This window comes from Pipistrellus hanaki (genome assembly GCF_964339955.1).
Source record: "Pipistrellus hanaki genome assembly, chromosome: X".
Lineage (NCBI taxonomy): Eukaryota > Metazoa > Chordata > Mammalia > Chiroptera > Vespertilionidae > Pipistrellus > Pipistrellus hanaki.
The window spans coordinates 7,881,730-7,901,152 of NC_140524.1; the positions used below are offsets into that span (position 1 = coordinate 7,881,730).

At 42.0% G+C, this 19,423-nt stretch overlaps 1 protein-coding gene across 6 annotated transcripts in view; it reads right to left on the reverse strand.

Annotated features, from left to right (window-relative positions):
* Nucleotides 1-19,423, reverse strand: part of PHF8 (PHD finger protein 8) — a 76,507-nt gene that overhangs the window by 42,694 nt on the left and 14,390 nt on the right. For all 6 annotated transcript variants that reach the window (XM_084871035.1, XM_084871034.1, XM_084871033.1 and 3 more), the window contains exons 3-7: nucleotides 8,938-9,023; nucleotides 8,476-8,584; nucleotides 5,179-5,339; nucleotides 4,425-4,566; nucleotides 2,843-3,029 (exon numbers count right to left, since the gene is read on the reverse strand). In XM_084871035.1, the coding sequence (XP_084727161.1) occupies nucleotides 2,843-3,029; nucleotides 4,425-4,566; nucleotides 5,179-5,339; nucleotides 8,476-8,584; nucleotides 8,938-9,023 (685 nt within the window). The remainder of the gene's footprint in view (nucleotides 1-2,842; nucleotides 3,030-4,424; nucleotides 4,567-5,178; nucleotides 5,340-8,475; nucleotides 8,585-8,937; nucleotides 9,024-19,423) is intronic.

Below are 19,423 nucleotides of genomic sequence, written 5' to 3' on the forward strand. Positions count from 1 at the left end.
TGATTTTGATAACTATAATATAATGCCCTCGTGTTTAAGAAATACACACTGAATTATTATGAGATAAAGGGAAACCATGTCTGTAACTACTCTCAAATGTTTCAGAAAAAAATCTATATATAAAATCATTTTATTATGTTTGCTTTAGAGAAAGAAAGATGGTAACCTTTGGAGAATCTAAATAAAGGACACAGAAATTCTTCCTGTTATTTTTGTATTTTTTCAATAAAAATTTATTTAAAAATAAAAAAAGTCTGCCTGGTTGGCATGGCTCAGTGGTTGAGCATCAACCTATGAACCAGGAGGTTGCAATTCGATTTCCAGTCAGGGCACATGTCCAGGTTGCAGGCTTGATCCCCAATGGGGCGCATGCAGGAGGCAGCGGATCTATGATACTCTTTCATCATTAATGTTTTTCTTTTTTAAAATATATTTTGATATTTTTACAGAGAGGGACAGAAAGTCAGAAACATTGATGAGAGGGAAACATCGATCAACTGCCTCCTGCACACCCCACACCGGGGATGTGCCAGCAACCAAGATACATGCCCTTGACCGGAATCGAACCTGGGACTCTTCAGTCCGCAGGCCAACACTCTATCCACTGAGCCAAAACGGTTCATCATTGATGCTTTCTATCTCTCTTTCCCTCTCCCTTCTCTGAAATCAATATTAAAAAGTAAAATAAATAAAAATAAAGAAGTTAAATGTAACATTTGCATAATAGCCCTTCATTTAAATGCTCCAGCTGACAGGAGCATGCTGGAAGGGGTTAATGAGGGGAGGGGAAGAGGACTATGTAATACTTTCAACAATAAAGATAAAAAGAAAGCAAATGCTCCAGCCTGGCCAGTGTGGCTCTGTGGTTGAGCACTGACCCATGAACCAGGAGATCACAATTTGATTCCTGGTCAGGACACATGCCCAGATTGTGGGCTTGATCCCCATGGGAGGAGAAGGCAGCCAATCTATGATTCTCTCTCATATTTGATGTTTCTATCTCTCTCTGTCTCTCCCTTCCTCTCTAAAATAAATAAAAAATATTTTTTTAAATATATTTTATTGAGATTTTACAGAGAGGAAGAGAGAGGGCTAAAGAGTTAGAAACATCGATCAGTTGCCTCCTGCACACCCCCTACTGGAGATGTGCCCGCAACCAAGGTACATGCCCTTGACCAGAATCGAATGTGGGACCCTTCAGTCAGCAGGTTGACGCTCTATCCACTGAGCCAAACTGGTTTCGGCTAAAAAATATTTTTAAAATAAATAAATAAATGCTCCAATTTCTTCATGAGAAAACAATGGAAACAATTAGTTTAACATTGGTGATCAGTTGGACAAGAGCCATATCCGTTTTCTGTTCTATCCTTGGCATTTCTGAAAAGAAAACTGAATAGTGTGAACAATGGTGGAAAACAATCAAAATTATTTAAATGTGTTTTCTAGACCTCAAAAATCCTTTGTAGTCATTAACAATTGATATGCTAATTATAATAACTAAAAGGAAAATTATCTATAGGAAAGCTGACATTAAAACAAAACTTCTCATATATGCTCTGTCCTGATGGTGGTGAAAGTTATACAACTACTAGAGGCCCGGTGCATGAATTCGTGCACAGGTGGGGTCCCTCTGCCTGGCCAGCAATCAGAGCTGATCAGGGCCGTCTAACCCAGGCCAGAGGGAGGGACAGCAGGAGGTTGGCTGACTGGGAGGAGGGACCGCAGGAGGTTAGCTGTGGGAGCGTACTGACCATCAGGGGGCAGCTCCTGCATTGAGCATCTGCCCCCTGGTGGTCAGTGTGTGTCATAATGACTGGTCGACCAGTCATAATGGTTGCTTAGGTTTTATATATATAGATAGCTATAGATATACAGAACTGTCAAAACTCATCAAACTATACACTTGAAACATTAATTTTATGGTATACTAGAGGCCTGATGCACAAAATTTGTGCAAGGAACTAGCCCTCACAGTCCCTCACAGCCCCTCACAGCCCCGGCTGGCCTTCACAGCCCCTTGTAGCCCCAGCCAGTCCCAGTCAGCCCTTGCAACCCCAGCTTTGTCTGGAAGTTCGTCTGGATGGTCATTCTGCTGTTCAGTCTAATTAGCATATTAGTTCTATATTATATAGGATAAAGTATGCCTCAATAAAGTTAGGGGGAAGGGAAGTTCTCAAGTCACCAGGAATTTCAGTAAATATGGACATTTGGACATATGGACATTTGCACACAGTGGTATCCTGTTTCCCCGAAAATAAGACAGTGTCTTATAATAATTTTTGCTCCCAAAGATGCGTTAGATCTTATTTTCAGGGGATGTCTTATTTTTCCATGTGCTAGGTCTTATTTTCGGGGAAACACAGTAGTATATATTGGTTCAGTTAAGAAGATAATGGTTGGCCGAAACCGGTTTGGCTCAGTGGTAGAGAGTCGTCAGTCTGCGGACTGAAGGATCCTGGGTTCGATTCCGGTCAAGGGCATGTACCTTGGTTGCGGGCACATCCCCGGTGGGGGGTGTGCAGGAGGCAGCTGGTTGATGTTACTCTCTCATCGACGTTTCTAGCTCTCTATTCTCTCCCCTTCCTCTCTGTAAAAAAATCAATAAAATATATTTTTTTTTAAAAAAGAAGATAATGGTTAGAGAAAATTTTAGGCATCTGCTGTTATTGAAAAAAAAAAATAATGTTAAGCACCAAGTGTGAAGCAGAGACAGTTTACACGGCATACTCACTAAGTACCCAATCTTTAGGAAGGCCTCAGCAGCCTGTTTTGTGCTGCCACCTGAAAAAAAAACAGAGTGGTCCAAGGCCTGGCTGCCTCCAGGAGCCATACGCACTCCTACCTTGAGAACATGGTACCAGACTGAGGTGCCGCCAAAGTCAATGTGGAAGTCTGTGTAGCTATCCCGCACGCTCATGAGGCAGTACTTCTGCACATTGGGTCTCTCAAAGATACACTCCTCGGGCCACAAGTTCTCCACCCATGAGAGCTTCCGAACAATCTTGGGTGTCTCCACAAGGTTGGAAAGCCTAGCAAGGAAGGGATGGAGAAGAGATGTCAGTTGGTTAGGAATTGAGGTTGAAGTCTGAATAAAATGCCCTCCGTTCCAGTGAGAGTCGATAAAGACAAAGTTGTTCTCTCCACAGAATCCCAAGAACACTTATTTCTGTAAATCTGGTCAGCATCCTCATTCCACTCAGCTCTACAAGTCCCAAGTCCCCGCTCCACAGCCTTCCTCAGTCAAAAGCGATCATGTCCTCTACTAAATGTTCATACCCCCAACCCCAGCCCACTCGCGTGGCACTTGGTTTATAACAGTGAACTGTATGGTCCCCATCTCATAGTGTCTTCTTTATGAGGAACCTTTAGAGAAAGCTCTCTGGGCTCAGTTCCACGTAAAGAAGTGTTTCTCCCAAACATCTGGTTGTTTTTATACTGTGCGAAAACCACAAATTCTGTACCACTGCATTCCCTTCTTTGTTCTGACCCTAAGGAAATTCAGTGAAAACTCTCAAGTCCTTCTCCATTAACTATCCAGAAATTCATACATGCATTTTGTGGGCAGATGACCCACCAGATGTATGTTATCTCCCCGCCTTTGTTTTCCTTTTATTCCAATTTTCTTTCCCCCCCCACCTTTACATCTCTGTAAGCTGCTTGAAATAGTCTTTCAAAATGAAGTGAGGTATAAACAGTTTTTTTAAACACCTTCAGGGTAACTTTGCTTGTTAAACCCAATAGCAAGGGTTTCAATATTGTAGTATAGTTATTGTAAGATGTTGCCATTGAGGGAAACTGGATGAAAGACACATGGGACCACCCTGTACATTTTTTTTTGTAACTGCATGTGAATCTATAATTATGTCAAAATTAAAGGCTAAAAAGGTAAACAATCAGGCTGTACTCTTCCTAAGTGCAACAGGATGTGTTATGATTTTGGGGGCTCTCCATGGTTTTGAGCACAGAGAAGACTACATATATCTACTGAGTATTTAAGTCCAGACAGAATCACTTAAAGGTCATAAGCTTTTCTCCTTTTTTAAATCTAAGAAACCTTATACTTAGAGAAACTATTTGGGGGTAATTTTAGTAAATCTATTTCCAGGAACAGAGGACCTATCCTGGGAGTTAAACAAATGACCATGCCACATTCTGAATATCAGAAGGTCTAAGAAAGCTGCCCTGGTCTTGAAGGAGATAAAAGTCAATTATATTAGCTACTATTTAATCTATCCATCGCTGGAACTGTGAAGGAGAAATACGATTTGGTTGTTATGTGAGCATCAACCCTAGAAAAGTATAAACCAGCTCCCCAGCCCAAAGGAAGTTACCACGGAGGAAGGGAAAGGAACACTAACATGTACTCAGTATATGGTAAGTTCCAGGCATTTGTGAGGCTTTTTACTCACCCCTGTCTCTCCTACCTGGTATCAGAGAATTCCAAACTGATGACATTGAGGACTTTCTCCCTCTTCCCACTGTAGTAATACTTCACAAAATCACCGAGCTTCATCTTGCAGTCGGCCTGGCGCGCCACATCGATCACATCAATCTCTTTGTCAGAACCTGGAGTAAAGAGATGGGTTCTATACCAAGTGGTCTCAGAAACCGGGGAAGCGTCTCTCATTCCCTTACCGATCCCTAGAATGGCCTGCACTCAAAACCTCTCTCCTCAAACATTGTATTTGTATATGCATGTCTCAGAGCTGAGTGTAGGAATCACTTGTACTCTCCTATGTGCTGGGTCCAGGACTGCTAGGGCAACAGAACTGCCTGACACACAGTCTCTCATAATACAATCCACCTGCCTAGGCCCTGCTTCCTCACTTTCTCTCCTCCTATCCCCAAAACACATGCTCAGAAGAAAATTGGCCTGTGCGGGCAAAAGTCCAAAGCTTTCTCATTTCAAGCAAGGACAGAGAGACCATTGCAATTTTTGGTACTGCCCAGGTTAAGAAATGGGGCTCCGCCTGGGGTTTTGTGATCCGTTAGGAAAAAGGAGAAGGAGAAGGACAGGATTTTGGTTCTAGCTTCGCCAAAGAATGACTCTGAGCAAGCACTTCACCTGAGATTCCCAAGATGGTTAGAAAGGAAATTGAAAAGGTAGACTGAAGGGAGGGGTCACAGGTCTTAATGAGAGCGAACAATACCACAGTTAGGAAGGTCTGTGTTGCTCACCGACATAGTGCTCCACGTCCCTCACAGTGAATGACGGTGAGGGTAGCGTCATCCCCAATCCATCCTTCTTCAAGACCAGGATGGGCACACTGAAGCTATTCTCTTCCAGGAATTCCACCGTCAGCTGACTTCCAGTAGGCTTCAGAATCACTTCATCTGAGCTGTAGGCCATAGGAGAGAAACGCTGAGACCCAGAGGCCCTGCCGCTGAAGGCTCACTAGATGCTACGGTTCACTTATGGGGTGGGATCTTGCTGAGGGGATCTAAGATGGACTGGCAACTAATGGCATAAACTTCATGTGCCAGGGAAGAAAGGACCTGTTCTTGACAAGGCAAGAAGCCAGGTCACTGGCAGAGGTGGAAAGCTTAACCCAGGATATCCTGTCAATAGGGTGCTCTTCTCTGGAAGTCAAAATAGACTCGCCCAAGCCATGGTACTTTGTTTTTTGTTGTTGTTGTTGTTTAAAATATATTTTATTGATTTTTTTACAGAGAGGAAGAGAGAGGGATAGAGAGTTAGAAACATCGATGAGAGAGAATCATCGACCAGCTGCCTCTTGCACACCCCCTACTGGGGATGTGCCTGCAACCAAGGTACATGCCCTTGACTGGAATCGAACCTGGGACCCTTGAGTCCGCAGGCCGACGCTCTATCCACTGAGCCAAACCAGTTTCGGCGCCATGGTACTTTGTGGAAGAGCCACACTCAAGGTACCAAAGAGCTGCATGTGGCTCACGAACCGCAGTTTGCCGATTACGGCTCTAGACAATTCAAAGATTAAATTGGAAAAAATAAATACATGTAGTACAAAAAAAAAACCACACAAAAAAAAAAAAAAACAAGAGAGATAAGGTGCAGGACCTACTAAAATAGTAAAAATAAATTTACATAAAAATTAAAATTTTCTGCAAGAAAAGCTATCATAAATCAGCAAGTAATAGGCAGCAACCCAATAGAAAAATTGTCAAATAACATAAGCAAGCAGTATAAGAGAAAGGAATAGGATGATTTATAAACATACAGAAATATATGTCTTCCTAATAATTAAAGAAATCAAATGGAAACATTTCATTTTTATCTTATCAGAAAAGCAAAATAGCCCTAGCCAGTTTCGTTCAGTGGATAGAGAGTCAGCCTGCTGATTGAAGGTTCCCAAGTTCGATTCCGGTCAAGGAGACATGCCCAGGTTGCGGGCTCGATCCCCAGTAAGAGGTGTGCAGGAGGCAGCCAATCAATGATTCTCTCTCATCACTGATGTTTCTATCTCTTTCTCCCTCTCCCTTCCTCTCTAAAATTAATAAAAATTTTTTATAGCCGAAACCGGTTTGGCTCAAATAGAGCGTCGGCTTGGGGACTGAAGGGTCCCAGGTTCAATTCCGATCAAGGGCATGTACCTTGGTTGCGGGCACATCCCCAGTAGGAGGTGTGCAAGAGGCAGCTGATCGATGACTCTCTCTCATCGATGTTTCTAGCTCTCTATCTCTCTCCCTTCCTCTCTGTACAAAATCAATAAAATATATTTTAAATAAATAAATAATTATTATAAATATATAAATTATAAATTAAATATGAAAATTATAAATAAATAAATAAGCAAGCAAGCAAAAAAAAAGTTCGATAGTAAACAGTTCCAGCCAGGATACAGGAAATTAGATACTTGCACACGTTGTCTAGTGGGAGTGTGAAATATAGCCACTCTGCAAATAATTTGGCAATATTTGTAAAAATTTTTAAAGCACATACTCTTTGACCTAGCAATTTCACTGTTAGATAATGAATCTACAAAATAAAATTATCCACATATGCAAAAACTTAAATATAAAGACATTTACTGCAGTAATTTTTTTCTAACACCAAAATACTAGGATCAATTTAAATGTTCATCAATAGAGGGTTGGTTAAATAAATTATTTATCCATACAATCGAACACTAAACATCCATGAAAAATAATAAAGAACATGTGCATGTGTTAATATGGACTGATCTTCAAGATATATAATTTTAGCCCTGACTGGTGTGGCTCAGTTGGTTGGAAAATGTTCCATGCACCAAAGGTTGTGAGTTTAATTCCTAGTCAGGGCACATACCCAGGTTACAGGTTTGATTCCCAGTAAGAGTGTGTTCGAGAGGCAACTAATCGATGTCTCTCTCTCTCCCACTCTCCCTTTCTCTCTCTAAAAATCAATAAAAATGTTTAAAGAAAAAAAATGTTTAAAGGTATATAATTTTAAGTTAAAAAAGCAAGATGCAGAATACAGTGTTTCTATTTGTATTTTTTAAAAGATTAATTGATACACACACAAACACATACATTTTTTTTTAATCCTCACCAGAGGATTTTTCCCCCCACTGATTTTTAGAGAGTGGGAGGGAGGGAGATGGGGGGAGAGAGAGAGAGAGAGAGAGAGACAGACAGACAGACAGAGACATCAATGTGAGAGAAACATCAATTGGTTGCCTCCTGCACACACCCTGACTGAATCGAACCTGCAAGTGAGATACATGCCCTTGACTGGGAATCAAATCTGAGGCCCTTCGATCAACAGGCTGTAGCTCTAACCGCTGAGCAACCAGCCAGACCACATTCTTATATAAGCAAAAACTACTTCTGGAAGAATGCACAAGAAACTGGTTAAATTTCGAGAGGAGATCTGAGGGTTCTGAAGTAGAAAGGAAACTCACTGCCTTTACATAAACAAAACAAAAAATATTAACTTAAAGAAAATGTTATAATTCTAAACAACACTTCAGTTATAGGAAAGCTAAAAATGATCCAATGAATTAAAAACTAAGCAAAAGGGAGCACCTTCATTCATTAACTTTTTAACTCATTATTTTTGTACAATTGATATAATTTCTTTTTAATAAGCCCATCTTAATTTTTTTAAAAGGAAAACTTCCTTTTGATTGCGAAAGACAGATATGATCCTCATATTTTTTCTTTATTTTTTTAAGAGATTTCTTGTCTTCACAATGAGAATTTAAACTTTCGGATCTTTAAGTCTCCTAGTTGTCACAATCTGTGGGTGCATGTAAATATCCTCGCCTGACTTGAACAAAACTGCCTCCCAATCTATCAAGTTTCCACACGTGGACCTTAATGTACTCCGTACATCAAATGAAACTCTAGCGATGTTTCTCAGCAACTGACTGAAACAGAAGAGCCCTCTCTAGAGGGAACTCACAGAGCCCTGTAGACACCTCCAAGTGGGGGATGCACCTAATGGGACAGCCCGCGGGAAAGCCAGCTCCCCAGAGCCATAGAGCCCACCAGCACTTGGAGTACAGTACTCACCTGTCAAAGGTCCGACCGCGGAGCTCTCGAATGAAGGTAGGGCTTCCCGTTTTCACCGGCTTCCCCTTGTGTGCATCATGCCCTTTGGAAGACACACGGCGTTTTTTCACTGAGCCAGAAAAAGACAGGAGATGGTAAATCAGAATGGCTGACCCTGCTTCTCTTCCAATCTAATAACCCCTTTGGAGCCCCTGGAGTCCACAAGGCCCTCACAGACTGAAGAAAGTTCTCAGTGGGGATAGGTGCTTCTTCTGAGAAGTCCCCAGGAAGGGAAGGGATGAAACTCTGCCCTCTGCCCTCTCCATGGGGTGGCTGCTCCCCTGCAGGGCCTATATAGTCTCTGCTGTTTCCCAGGGGAGAGGAATCTGAAGCACCCACACAAAGGCAATCTCCCTTCCCAGCTTCCTTTGCTTTCTCTCTCCGCTGGCCCATGCTCTCTTGGAAACCCCGAGATCTACTTACTAATGGAAGGCCCGTGTAAGACCTCACAGTTGGGGCAGTGGTAGAGATCAATGTCGGCAGCCTTCTCCTCTTCAACACCAACACAACTAAAAAAGACAAAGTCAGCCAAGGTTTATGGAAATTTTATTTTTATAAGGCCTATGACTGTGCTGTCCAGTGCACGTGATTTACATTTAAGTTAATTCAAATTAAGTAAAAATTTTAAAGCAGTTCCTCCATCACACTAGCTATATTCAAGTGATCAACAGCCACATGTGCCCTAGCCAGTTTGGCTCAATGGATAGAGCGTTAGCCGGCAGACTGAAGGGTCCCAGGTTTGATTCCGGTCAAGGGCACATGTCCGGGTTGTGGGCTCGGATCCCAGGAGGCAGCTGATCAATGATTCTCTCTCATCATTGATGTTTCTACCTCTCTCTCCATCTCCCTCTCTCTCTGAAATCAATCAATTAAAAAACAATTTCTGGTAAAAAAAAAAAAAATAGCCACAAGTGGCTAGAGGTTACCACATTGGACAGATTGATAACATTTTCATCAGTGCAAAAAGTTCTAGTAGACTACACTGGCCCAAAAACACTTATGACAGAGTTAAAAATGTACAGACAGTAAAACTTCAGTAAGACTCAGAATGGCCCTGGCCAGTTTGGCTGTTGGTTGGGTGTTGTCCCATGCACCAAAAGGTTGGTGGCTTTATTCTGGTCAGGGCTGGATCCCCAATCCCTGGTATGGGGTGCACAGGAAGCAGCGGATCAGTGTTGTGTTCTCACATCAATGTTTCTCTCGTTCCCTCTCCCTTTCTCTATATATATCAATAAAAAATATTTTTTAAAAGACTCAGAATAGTCAGAGCAGAAAGAGACTCTAGAGCAGTGTTGTCCAATAGAAATATAATGTGAGCAAATAGGAATTTTAAATGTTCTGGTAGCCACATGAAAAGGTAAAAAGAAACAGGTGAGCCCTAGGCATTTTGCTCAGTGAATAGAGCATTGGCCTATGGACTGAAGGGTCTTGGGTTCAATTCTGGTCAAGGGCACATGCCCAGGCTGCAGGCTCGATCCCCAGTAGAGGGCATGCAGAAGGCAACTGATCCATGATTCACTCTCATCATTGATGTTTCTATCTCTCTCTCTCCCTCTCCCTTCCTGAAATCAATAAAAATATATTTTAAAAAAAGAAACAGGTGAAATTTTAACAAATATATCCAAATTATCATTTCAACATATAAAAATTTAAACTTTATTGAGCATTTTACTTTATTAAATTCAAAGGACTTAAAGGGTATTTTATTGTCAACGGTAGTTCTGAGAGAAGGATTACAGGTAATCATTTTCCTCTTCCTTATCTGTATTTTCTAATTTTCTACAGTGAACATATGTTACTTATTTCATACTGTAATGTCTAAAAATTATTTCATTTTGAAGATTTGAGTTTACATGTATATGAGGTAGAAATCTCACAAAATTAAACCCTTCTTCACCAAAGAAGTCATCAGCAGTCCTCCAAGTAACTCTGGCTAAGATCAAACTCCTCAAATCTTTTAGTCAGCCACACACAGCAGGGAGAGTAAGAATAGGGCAGAGCTCCAACTATTTCAGCCAAGATCATGCTTATAAACTGACTTCCTGGGATCAGGACCCCATTATTTTCTTTTAAAATATATTTACTAGAGGCCTATGCACAAATTTGTGCATGGCCTGCTCCAATGGGGGCTTATGGGTCCGAGGTTGGTTGGCCAGCTGGCCCCACCCCCAATCAGGTTGTTGGGGGCCGATCAGGGACCAGGGGGCCCAATCAGGGCCCAGATCAGTCTAGTTGGCTGCCACAGTACATGTCATAGCCACCGGTCATTCAGGTCATTCTGCCATTCCAGTTGCTGGGCTTTTATATTGAGTGGCCAGATTATGATGATCTCTGAAAGCATAATAATCTGGCCACCCAGTGTACTTCTCTTGAGTACCTCATTTATTTGATATCAAAGATACTATAAATAGAGAACCTGATCAGTTTTCCCCTTTGCACTGGCTGATAGAAAGCTCAGAGCAAATAGATGGTTGATCTCCAGCAAAAGTCTAGAATACTTTTGGTACCCATTTGAGATACAAATACACTAAGTGGCCAAATTATTATGTGTTCAGAGATCATAATAATCTGGCCACTCAGTGTATGTATAGATATATATTTCTTTATTGATCATAGAGGAAGGGAGAGGGAGAGAAAGAAACATCAATGATTAGAGAGAATCAGTGATTGGCCGCCCCCTGCACGCCCCCTACTAGGGATCAAGCCCACAACTCAGGCATGTACCCTTGGCCAGAATCAAACCTGGAACCCTTCAGTCCAAGACTGATGCTCTATCCACTGAGCCAACCGGCTAGGGCCCCATCACTTTCTAAAGTGCTAATCCTAATGTCCATAAACATACTGCATATCAATAAACTGGGGATATCACCATCAACTTTGTAGGATTTTTAAAAGGACTCAGATAATGTATATCTAAAGTACCTAGCATAGTGAGGACAGAGTCTGGTACACAATAAGTAGTTAGTAAGTAATAGCTAATATTTTTCCACCCAGCCTAGACCTCACCCTTAACTTTCTTAAACCTTCTTTAAATATATTCCCCAAACCTTATAGCATTAACTCATTTCCCTGGACTACATCCTTTCTGTCTCACACCCCTATTACCCTGCACACTGCTCAAAAGGACCCCTCTAATGTGTCTCTCCTGAACTTTCATCCCACATAGCTATGTGCTTTCCCTACCCCAAACACCCACCGCTCATCAACTTTCTCTACTTTCCTGCTGCACTCCCCAAAATCCTATTTCCTGGAAAACAAACCCCTCTATATGCACATCCCTTTCAGCAAGCCCCTTCTCTTCACCTTTCTGGCTTAGCTGAACGCAGCTTCTCACCATTTTCTCTATATCAGTACCACTCAAGAGTACAGCGCATGCACTAATGCTGTGATAAATACAGAAAGAGCACAACAATTTTAATGGCCATTTGGCTGAGGAATTTTACATCTGTTGAATCTAATAATAAAAAGTTTGGGCTTTTCTTTTGTGTAGCTTTTTGATTCAGACCACTTTTCTAGCAATTCATATTTTAGTTTACAAAAGGACTGGCCCATTATTGATTGGAAATTAAAAAGCTAAAGAAACATTTTGGTAGAGCCCTGTGAAGGCAGAAGTTGCAAATTCTCCCATACTCTTATACCTCAGGGCTGAGCTGGAGGTAGACATCCCCCTCATTCTCCAGTGAGATTTTGAAACATCTCTCCTCTACCCTTTTGTAGGATCTCCTATTCCTGAGTTTCATAGCAATTAACCATACCCCTTGCTACTCCTCTTCACCATCAGCTACTCATCTCCCCAACATTACCTCTTTTTTAAAAAAAATATATATATATGTTTTATTGATTTTCCACAGAGAGGAAAGGAGAGGGATAGAGAGCTAGAAAAGTTGAGGAGAGAGAAACATCGATCAGCTGCCTCCTGCACCCCCCCCCGCCCCCGCCACTGGGGATGTGCCCACAACCAAGGTACATGCCCTTGACAGGAATCGAACCTTGATTCCACAGGCCGACGCTCTATCCATTGAGCCAAACCAGTCAGGGCCCAATATTACCTCTTCACTGAAGAACCTACACAGATTCCTCTTCAACTAACTCCTGCCAATTTTCCACATGACACTGTTATCAATGTAGAGACCCAATATCTTGGCCTCTTAGCTCTCTGACCTTCCCATGTTTGGAGACTGCTGTCTCCGCTTCCATTTCAGCTACCAACTCCTATAGTCAATACTTGCATTTGCTCCACCTATGAAATGTGAAATTCACACATCACACTCTCTGACCACAAGTATATCCATTCAGCTCTCATTCATTACACTTGTTCGGTGTCTGCAAAATCCCTTTGATCCTACTTTTGAGTGTGGAAAAAATATTCACCGATTCTTGACTTCACCCTTCTTCACTTCAACCATTCTCCTACAGATATCCTCAACTCACTTGCCCACAACTTCTCCATCACCCCCATATGCAAATACCAACAGTGGTTCAATCAAACTACATAACACTGAACCACTGGGCATGGCTAGAAAAGAATCACCCAATGGATCTGGTGCCACAATAAATTCATTGTCCAAAATATCTGAGTCACAGAATGACCAATACAATATTGAAGAACTAAGTTGGAAGACTGATGCTACCTAACTTTAAGACTTACTCTAAAGCTACAGTAATTACCCTAGCCGGGGGTGTCTCAGTGGTTGAGTGTCAACCTATGAACCAGGAGGTCACAGTTCAATTCCCAGTCAAGGCACATGCCCAGGTTGTGGGTTCGATCCCCAGTGGGGGCCATGCAGGAGGCCGCCAATCAATGATTATCTCTCATCATTCATGTTTCTCTCTCCCTCTCACTCCCTCTCCCTTCCACTCTGAAATCAATAAAAACATATATTTTTAAATGCTCAAAAGATCTGAACAAACATGTTATCAAAGAAAATATACAGATGGCAAATAAGCATATGGAAAGGTGCTCTACATCATATGTCTTTAGAAAAATGCAAATTAAAACAACAGTAATAGGTTACTATATACATATCAGAATAGCCAAAATCCAGAATACTGACAACACCAAATGCTGGAGGAGAGGTGTAACAATAGAAACTCTCCTTCTTTGCAGGTGGGAATGCAAAATGATACAGCCACTTTGGAAGACAGTTTGGCAATTTCTTAAAAAACTAACCATTTTCTTACTATACAATAGAGCAACCATGCTCCTTGGCATTTACTAAAAGGAACTGAAAACTATCCACACAAAAATGTGCACACAGATGTTTATAATCAGCTTTATTCGCAATTGCCAAAATTTGGAAGCAACCAACATTCCTTCAATAGGTGAATGGTAAACTGAGGTACATTCAGACTATTGAATATTGCTTGGTGCTAAAAAGAAATGAGCCATCAAGACATGGAGGAAGCCGAAGCTGGTTTGGCTCAGTGGTAGAGCGTCGGTCTGCGGACTGAAAGGTCCCAGGTTCGATTCCAGTCAAGGGCATATACATTGGTTGCGGGCACATCCCCGGTAGAGGGTGTGCAAGAGGCAGCTTGTCAATGTTTCTCTCTCATCGACGTTTCTAGCTCTCTATCCCTCTCTCCTCCTCTCTGTAAAAAATCAATAAAATATATTTAAAAAACTGTTATAGTGGTAGGTAAATGTCATTATACATTTGTCCAAACCCATAAGATGTATACTACCTGTGAACACTGATGTAAAGTATAGACTTTGTGTGATTATGATGTGTTAATGTAGGTTCATCAATTATAACAAATGTACCACTCTGGTGGGAAATGCTGATGATGGGGGAGGCTATGTACATGGGAGCAGTAGGCACATGGGAAATCTCTGTAAACTCCACTTAATTGGGCTGTGAAGCTAAAACTACTGTACAAAATAAAGTCTATTAAAAAATATCTGGGTCATGCTGCCTGACAATCCTCCCATATTTCCCTGCTCAGTGCTCTCGCCCATTCGTGGCTATTTTAAATCTCTCATTTATCTCAGCAAATAACTCTGCCTCCTACTTCTTAGACAAAATGAAGTAATCAGCTGGGAACTATCTCAACTTCCCACACCAGATCCACCTCCTTCTGCATCCATCCTTTCCTCCTGTTACAACAAAAGAACTATCCTTCCACCCTAGCAGGTTTGGCTCAGTGGATAGAGCGTTGGCCCACAGAATGAAGGATCTCAGGTTCTATTCCAGTCAAAGACACGTACCTCAACTGCCGGCTAGATCTCTGTCCAGGTCAGGGTGTGTGCAAGGAACAACCAATCCATGTGTCTCTCTCACATCAAAGCTTCTCTTTGTCTCGCCCTTTCCCTTCCACTCTCTAAAAATCAATGGGAAAATATCCTTGGGGATTAAAAAAAATCCCAAGAAACTAGTAAGTAGCAGAGCAGGATAAAATTCAGATCTGTGTGACTCCACTCTATCATGTCAATATGTAACTAGAATGTAGTGTGGGGTTGTTAGCACAGTCAAGTACTATATAACAAGACAAAATGGGCACTCAATTCTTCCAAGAGTGTGGAACTGACTGGAAGCTGAGGACTGGAGAAGCTAGAGGGTGACAAGGCTGCTCAGAAACCTGTCTGGCTTATCTGCTCAACCTCTTCTCTCTGAGAGTGACCAAAGCCCTGAAAAAATAACTTCATTCACAAATAAAGAGGAAAAGAACATATTTTACCATTTTTCATTATTCAAAAAAATACCAGAAAAATACAAGTCAATTTCTGGTTTCTGGCAACAACCTTAACCAGGCCAAGCACCATCTATAAAAACAGGGATGGACCATCTCTAGAAGCTGAGACACACACCATTCCCACCAGTGTCCCCCCTACCTCCTGGCACCCAGGACTTGAAGGAGTACAAAGGACACTGAAGAAGATCTAGTGCATGTTTCTTTTAATCTACCTAGTCCATGTCACACACATTTGCCTATAACAGGTGTCACTAAATTCTGGATGCACCAACACAAACACTCACATGCATACAAACAAATTATAATCTCTATCTTCAAAAAAATCCACCCATACAAAAAATCCTCTTGTGACTCCTTCAGCCCCTGCCTCATTACTGTTTCCCTCTATACCAAAGCCCCTCAAAATGGAGTATCCTTGAGTCCTTTCTGTCACAGCCCCATTCCAATCCATTAGCAAATCCTGTAATCAACAGAGATTCAAAATCCAATCAGCACTGGCTCTGGTCCAAGCCACCATTGCCTAACTACACCAGCGTCCGCAAATATTAGGCGATATTGGAAACACCTGGAGAGCTTGTTAGATTAGCGGGCCTCATCCCCAGAGATCCTGACTCAGTGGGTCTGGGGTGGGGCCCGTACATGTGCATTTCTAACAAGCTTCCAGGTGATGCAGATGCTGTTGGTCCAGGTACATACTTTAAGGAATAAAAATCTACAGTAACCCCCAAACAACTCTTCCAACTTCTACCCTTGTGTCCTCACAACAGCCAAAGTCTAAAGCAACTCACAGTTGTCCTGTGCTCAAAACCCTTCTGTGTTCCCATTCCACCTGGAGTAAAAACCAAGTTCTTTCAATGGCCCACCAGGGCCCTCTACCTGTGATTCTCAAACTTTAGAGTGCATCAGAATCATCTGGAGGGTTTATTATAGGAAAGATTCTTACATCCCACCTCCAGAGTTTGATTTGGTAGGTCTGGGATGGGATGCAAACATCTGTTTAACCAGTTCCCAGGTGATGCTGATCCCTGCTTGTCCAGGGACCACACTTGATCTGCTCCAACCTCCCAAGTCCCTATCATCGGCTTCTCCTTTTCTCCCTTCACTCACTCTGTCCATTGGCCTCCTTGATGTAACTGAAATGGCAGCATGCCAGGTGTGCTCCCCACCCAGGTCCTGTATTTCCTCTACCTGGAACATTCTCCCCCCACTTACCAGAGTGGTTTCCTCCCTCACTTTCCTTCAGCCCTCTGCTCACCTGTTACCCATGCATAATCACCCAGATAAAATAACCGTGCCTTGGAGAAACCAAGATGGCAGCACATGAACTTGCTGCCTCGCACAACCACTTCAAAACTACAACTAAAAGACAAAACGAACATCATCCAGAACCACAGGAAGGCTGGCTGAGTAGAAATTCTACAACTAGAAGGAAAGAGAAAAGCACACTGAGACTCAAAGGAGCTTCAGAAGTAAAGTTCAGAGGTACAGAGGCACTCGCAGAGAGGGCTGGCAACTGAGTACTGGCTGGCTTTATCAACAAGGAGGGAGACTGCTCTGAACTCCAGTTCTGATTTCTCAAAAGAAACTATGCAGGCCAAAGGGAGTGGCAAGAAATATTCAAAGTGATGAATAGCAAGAACCTACAACCAAGATTACTCTACCCAGCAAAGCTATCATTCAGAATTGAAGGTCAGATAAAGAGCTTCACAGATAAGAAAAAGCTAAAGGAGTTCATCACTGCCAAACCAGTATTATATGAAATGCTGAAAGGTAATCTTTAAGAAGAGGAAGAAGAAGAAAAAGGTAAAGATAAAAATTATGAACAACAAATACATACCAACAAGTGAATCTAAAAATCAAGTGAATACAAAATCTGATGAACAAAATAAACTGGTGAATATAATAGAATCAGGGGCATAGGAAGGGAGTGGACTGACAATTCTTGGGGGGAAAGGTGTGTGGAAGGTGCGGGAAGAGATTGGACAAAAATCGTACACCTATGGATGAGGACAGTGGGGGGAGAAAGGCGGAGGGTGAGGTGGGAATGGGTGGAGGGGAACTATGGGGGAGTGGGAGAGGAACAACTGTAATATCTGAATAAAGATTTATTTTTTTTAAATAATAATAATAACCATGTCTCAAGCCCTAGGGATGGCACTCCAGCTTCTGCTCACCGTGCTTCATTTCTCTATGCCACTTATTATAACTTGACACATTATATACTTATGTTTATGGTCTTGTGTTCACTGCTGTATCCTACCCTTTTTGGCATTTAGAACAATACCTGGAACTACATCATCCAGTAAGTGAGTATATAAGTGAGTGAATAAATGAATCCCTCTTATTTTCTAGCTTGAGATAATCTAGATAGCCCATGTCTTCATCTCTTATCTCCCATGGTTCTTAGCTCACTGCTTGACAAACAGTAAATATTCACTAAATATTTATTGTATGAATGTTCTAGGCCAGTGGTCGGCAAACTCATTAGTCAACAGAGCCAAATATCGACAGAACAACGATTGAAATTTCTTTTGAGAGCCAAATTTTTTAAACTTAAACTTCTTCTAATGCCACTTCTTCAAAACAGACTCGCCCAGGCCGTGGTATTTTGTGGAAGAGCCACACTGAAGGGGCCAAAGAGCCACATGTGGCTCACGAGCCGCAGTTTGCCGACCTTGGTTCTAGGAGCTAGCCAAAATTGAGTACTATGAGCAGGGACTCTACAGATGCTTTACAGACATTCGTTCATTAATCCTCACAACAACCACATGAAATATGAATTCTGTTTTAAAGCTATGAAAGCAGATGGTAAAGAGGTCAAATGACCTGCCCAAAGCAATAGGGCTACTAAATGGGAGAACTAGGATTCCAGGTTACCTTGACTCCCAAGCCATGCTTTCAGCACTATGCTTCTGTTTCCAAAGCATATTTTCATTTGTCTGATAACAGTCCTGAGCGTTATTCCTATCAGACCTTCCACTGTATTCTAAATTTTCAGGACACTCTTCCTAGAAACATTGACCACCCGTTCTTTGGGTATGTTTACCATTCCAAACTCCTTCCCTGTGGCCTGGGAAAAAATGCTACCCCAATGATAAAGGAATAGTTCTGTAGGTTGATTGTTGTGGTTAAACAAATCTACAAATGTGATAAAATTGTGTGGAACTAAACACACATACACACAATTATGAGTACATATAAAACTGGTAATAATGAAGTAAGATTGGTAGATTAAACCAATGACAGTTTCCTGGTATTGTACTATAGTCACGTAAGATATAAGGAAATCTGGGTTAAAGTGCACAGGCATGCTCCATGAAGTTTTTACAACTTTGTGTGAATCTATAATTATTAAAAATAAAAACTTATTTAAAAAGTATGCCACTCCAAGAGACATCCCAAGAATCTTGACAGATCAGGCTGTCCTCTGATTCTTCCAACTCTACACCCTACAAGACCTTCTCCAAGTCAGGGATTCTGCAGCCCATCCTATATAATAAAAGGGTGATATGCAAATTAACCATCACTCCATCACAAAGCTGGCAGCCAGCCCCACCAGAGGCAGCCTGAGCAGCCTGGCAGAATGTTTGTTTCATCACCATGGTGATGAGGCAACCGTTCAGCCTGGCCGGACAGAGGGCCTCTGGAGGGCAGGGGGGTCAGCCCACAGCCTCCGTGATCGAGAGAAGTCGGCACAGGCCCAGAGAGGAGACGGCAAGCCCACCTCCCATGGAAGCAGTGCGGCTCCCAGCGACACAGCAGCTCCTTCCGGCTCCCACGGAAGTGGTAGGTGACGTACTGCACGCGATATTGCGCAATGGGCTACTAGTTTATTATATCTAGTAAACCCTAGATATAAATGCCAGGACCTATCTTCCCTTTGCCACATAACTTTTTTACACACACACACACACACACACACACTCCTAAAGCTATAGGTTAGCCTTCTACCATTTCAAAATAAAAAGTAGTGTACCCGTTAACCTGATTTCACTTGGAACAAAAATGTGGGCTGGATGGCTTCACAGGAGAGTTTTACCAAACATTCAAGGAAGAACTAAAACCTATCCTCCTCAGACTATTCCAAAAAATCCAAGAGGAAGGAACACTTCCAAACTCCTTCTATGAAGCCAACATCACCCTAATACCAAAACCAGATAAAGACAACTCAATGAAAGAGAATTACAGGCCAATATCCCTCATGAACATAGATGCCAAA